At 44.0% G+C, this 5,144-nt stretch overlaps 1 protein-coding gene across 1 annotated transcript; it reads right to left on the bottom strand.

Annotated features, from left to right (window-relative positions):
* Positions 1 to 2,478: 2,478 nt before the first annotated feature.
* Positions 2,479 to 3,099, bottom strand: LOC121374787. Its single transcript, XM_041501897.1, has one exon. The coding sequence runs from the start codon at positions 3,097 to 3,099 to the stop codon at positions 2,479 to 2,481; it is 621 nt and encodes a 206-aa protein (XP_041357831.1).
* Positions 3,100 to 5,144: the final 2,045 nt, after the last annotated feature.

Here is a 5,144-nt window from a genome sequence, read left to right as displayed (position 1 = left end):
TGACGAAAGTGGGTCTAAGCAACCCATAAATGAATTAAAATCCACTGTCATTGACACTGTCGACTAGTTCTAATGGCGAAAACATGCTTACATTTGCACGTAAATTAGGGCGAAAGCGAAAGGTCTGCTAAGTGCCAATAACTTGCTTTTTCACAAAACGCTTCATTTGCACGCTTTGTACGTGTATTTCATGTTCCCAATGCTGAATTTCTGTATAATTGGAGCTTGCGTTCGTGTACGGTGCACACTCCAAATTCGACAATGGTACGACTTCAACTGACTATCGAAGATCGAGGAAGGGCTATTGCTTGGCTTCAGGATGGCAATACGCAAAGAAATGTTGCTCTGAGACTTGGTGTCAGTCAGAGTGTCGTTGGCCGACTGTGGCAACGGTACCAAGCAACGAATTCTGTTCGAAATTGTCCACGTTCGGGAAGACCCCGAAGCACTACAAATAGAGAGGACCGCTACATCACCAATATGGCTCTACGTCAATGCACAACCACTGCACGCCGATTACGTGACAATCTGCGGACTGCGACTGGAACTCGAGTGTCTGATCAAACCATACGTAATCGTCTGAGAACCAGTAATCTACGCTGCCATCGCCAGGCTGTTTGACCACCACTCCTACCACGTCACAGAACGGCCAGACGTCACTGGTGCACGCTTCATCTGCGGTGGCAACGTGTTCAATGGGATCGAGTGATGTTCACTGATGAGTCCAGGTTTAGTCTCCAGTTCAACGACGGTCGGGTTCGTGTCTACAGACGTCCTGGGGAGCGCTTCGCTGACGTTAACGTTAGACAACGTCACCGGTTCGATGGTGGCAGCGTCATGGTGTGGGGCGGCATCTCTATCCACCACAGGACCCCCCTCTATGTGGTGGATGGCAATCTGAATGGAATCCGCTATCTGAATGAGATTATCCGGCCGTTGGTTCTCCCAGGCCTTCAGCAGATTGGCGGCGGGGCAGTTCTGCAGGATGACAATGCCAGACCCCACCGCGCCAGGGTGGTAACGGACTTTCTCAGACAACAAGGTATCGCCAGGATGGATTGGCCAGCATATTCGCCTCACTTGGCCCCAATAGAGCATGCCTGGGACGAATTAGGCAGGAGAGTTCGGGATAACCATGCCCCTCCGGCCAACCTTCATGATCTGGGTCAACTTCTTATGGCAGAGTGGCAGGCCATTCCCCAAGAGTTCTTCAGACGTCTGATCAACAGCATGAGGCAACGATGTGTCGAGTGTATTCGCGCCAGGGGTGGATTCACACACTATTAAACGAATGTTCTAATGTGTAAAATCCATGTTTGACAACCTTCAACTTTGACAGCATGTCATGTAACTTTCTTGTATACAGTGACGTTTATTTGTGGTTTTTTGTAAATATGGAACAATAAAAAAAAAAATTGGTGTAGTTTACATCATCAATCTAATACACTCTGAAACTTATTTGGTTATAAATTTTTGACCCGTAAACAGTAAGTACATCTCCATGAATAGACTAGATTTTAATATTCACAAATGATGTTTTCTTTGGTTTTCTCAAAACAAGCAAAAAGTGAGTTACTAGGTTCTGGCTTTTCACGGGAGAACTGTGTAAGTATCGACCACGTGTTCTTGTCCAACTATGTAAGTATCGACCACGTGTTCTTGTCCAACTGTGTAAGTATCGACCACGTGTGTAAGTATCGACCACGTGTTCTTGTCCAACTGTGTAAGTACCGACCACGTGTTCTTGTCCAACTGTGTAAGTACCAGCCACGTGTTCTTGTCCAACTGTGTAAGTACCGACCACGTGTTCTTGTCCAACTGTGTAAGTACCGACCACGTGTTCTTGTCCAACTGTGTAAGTACCGGCCACGTGTTCTTGTCCAAATGTGTAAGTATCGACCACGTGTTCTTGTCCAACTGTGTAAGTACCGGCCACGTGTTCTTGTCCAACTGTGTAAGTATCGACAACGTGTTCTTGTCCAACTGTGTAAAACTGTATAAGTACCGACCACGTGTTCTTGTCCAACTGTGTATCGACCACGTGTTCTTGTCCAACTGTGTAAGTACCGACCACGTGTTCTTTTCCAACTGTGTAAGTATCGACCACGTGTTCTTTTCCAACTGTGTAAGTATCGACCACGTGTTCTTGTCCAACTGTGTAAGTATCGACGACGTGTTCTTGGACAACTGTGTAAGTACCGATCACGTGTTCTTGTACAACTGTGTAAGTACCGATCACGTGTTCTTGTACAACTGCGTAAGGACCGACCACGTGTTATTGTACAACTGCGTAAGTACCGACCACGTGTTATTGTACAGCTGCGTAAATACCGACCACGTGTTATTGTACAGCTGTGTTAATACCGACGACGTGTTATTGTACAGCTGTGTAAGTACCGACCACGTGTTATTGTACAGCTGCGTAAGTGCCGACGACGTGTTATTGTACAGCTGCATAAGTACCGACGACGTGTTATTTTACAGCTGCGTAAGTGCCGACGACGTGTTATTGTACAGCTGCGTAAGTGCCGACCATGTGTTATTGTACAGCTGCGTAAGTGCCGACGACGTGTTATTGTACAGCTGCGTAAGTGCCGACCACGTGTTATTGTACAGCTGCGTAAGTACCGACCACGTGTTATTGTACAGCTGCGTAAGTGCCGACCACGTGTTATTGTACAGCTGCGTAAGTGCCGACGACGTGTTATTGTACAACTGCGTAAGTACCGACGACGTGTTATTATACAACTGCGTAAGTACCGACCACGTGTTATTGTACAGCTGTGTAAGTGCCGACGACAGCTGCGTAAGTACCAACCACGTCTTATTGTACAGCTGCGTAAGTACCGACGACGTGTTATTGTACAACTGTGTAAGTACCGACCACGTGTTATTGTACACCTGTGTAAGTGCCGACCACGTGTTCTTGGACAACTGTGTAAGTACCGACCACGTGTTATTGTACAGCTGTGTAAGTGCCGACCACGTGTTCTTGGACAACTGTGTAAGTACCGACCACGTGTTCTTGTAGAACTCTGTAAGTACCGACCACGTATTCTTGTACAACTCTGTACCACTAAGTCTTTTCCAGTAATTCATAATATGTATCAGAATATTAAATGTTGTGCCAGCGCACATAACTCCTTGACAGATTATTTCCCCTGCTGTGTTGGTGTTAGAAAAGGTGAACATTTATCCCCTTTGTTATATTCCTTGTTTGTTAATGATACGTTTAAAATGAATGACTGCCATGGCATAGGCATAGACGAATTATTCAGTGCGTCCTTAATACAAACGTCCAGATTGTTCTTGTGGTGTGCAACCTAATACCAATCTCGAACTCTCGAAAGCTAGCTGTATACACAAACATATACAGACAAGCAACATGCACGGAGTATTGTGATTTTCACAATCTTTGTTATAACGTAACAAAAAGTCGAAAATGGGACTGAATAAAAATGATACTGAATATACTGAATGTACTAGTATTGTTTTCCCTCAATTTTATAATACCGTATCAAAAGTTCAATGTTCAGCTAAACAAAACCGCCATTTTCCTTGAAGAAGTTTCAAAGTTAAAGTAATTTTTTTTATCGTATTTAGTTATTTTTTATTCTGTTGCTTCATATGTACTGAATTTGTTTATTTGTTTTTTTTAACGACACCACTAGAGCACACTGATTATTAATAATCGGCTATTGGATGTAAAACATTTAATAATTCTGACATATAGTCATAGAGAGGAAATCCGATACATTTTCCCATTAGTAGCAAGGGATCTTTTATATGCACCATTCCACAGGCAGGATAGCACATACCACGACCTTTCATATACCAATCGTGGTGCACAAGCTGGAACGAGAAATAGTCCAATGGTTCCACCAACAGGATCGATCCTAGACCGACCGCGCATCAAGCAAGCGCTTTACTACTAGGCTGCGTCCCGCCCCTCGTATGTGCTAAGAGTCTTTGGTTCAAATCCCCTTAGTGCAGGTAAATTTTAACTGTTACACATATATGACTTAGCCTGTCATTAAAATGCGTATACGCTGTACTGAATTAGTATAAATTAGGGATACGCGGTATTATCGGAATACTGGTATATTATGATTCAAATGGTAACTAATACGTATTACGATACACCTCATCTGTTCCGATACACTCGGATTTCATGTTCGTTGAAACCCCGATCAACACATACCACGGCCTTTGATATACCTGTCGTGGGGCGTTGGATGGGAATCGATCCCACGCACTCCGAAAAATCCTAACATTCTCCCCCCCCCCCAAAAAAAAAAAAACCCACCCAATCCCAACACAAACATAAGAGAATGGGTCCACTGAGGTCCTTCGAGTCACCCCCCCCCCCCCCCCACACACACACACATTCCCCAGGCAAGCGCTCTACCAACTGAGCTAGATTCCGTCATTCAACAATATCAATTCAGTCCAATTATTTTATATCAAATGATCTTTCTCACAGGTAAGACTCCCCGCCAACATGAAATGATCACTAGTCCATAAACGCTGTAAGTAGGCATTCCTAACAGTCGTTACACGCAGGCAGCTTGGTGAAGTAATCTAACACGACATTAACATCACAGCATCGTCGTCATCTCACACGACATTAACATCACAGCATCATCGACAGGGACGATCCCGTTGTGACGTCCACGGTGACTGCACCACAGCGTCCACCATCAAGCCTCCAGCGGGTCTTGGCTGATCAAAGAAAGTAACGTAGATAGCGCAGTACATTATAATTTGTTTCCGTTCTCGAGTCCTGGGTACACACATTAAGGCATCTACTAGTCAATAATTAATTAACCAATGTGCTCTAGTGGTGCCGCTAAACATAACAAAACACAAAACACATAACAAAACACAAAACAAAACACATAACAAAACACATAAAACACACTGGCAGCCACTTCGACACTACTGAGATTGACATTGAGTGCCAAATTACAACTTGGTATACAATACAGACATTACTACGAAAGTAGGGAATTAAATGTGGCATACACTTTTATATATTGCCTTATTTCTTTCCATCAGTATAATTGTTAGGTAGCAATCGTCTTTAATGGCTATTGATAACAGACTAAGGACTGTTCTAGAAATTGTCAGATTGAACCTCCCCA

This window comes from Gigantopelta aegis, chromosome 6 (genome assembly GCF_016097555.1).
Source record: "Gigantopelta aegis isolate Gae_Host chromosome 6, Gae_host_genome, whole genome shotgun sequence".
Taxonomy (NCBI): domain Eukaryota; kingdom Metazoa; phylum Mollusca; class Gastropoda; order Neomphalida; family Peltospiridae; genus Gigantopelta; species Gigantopelta aegis.
Note: the sequence above shows the minus strand (reverse complement) of the source record. Positions and strands in the feature narration are given on the sequence as shown.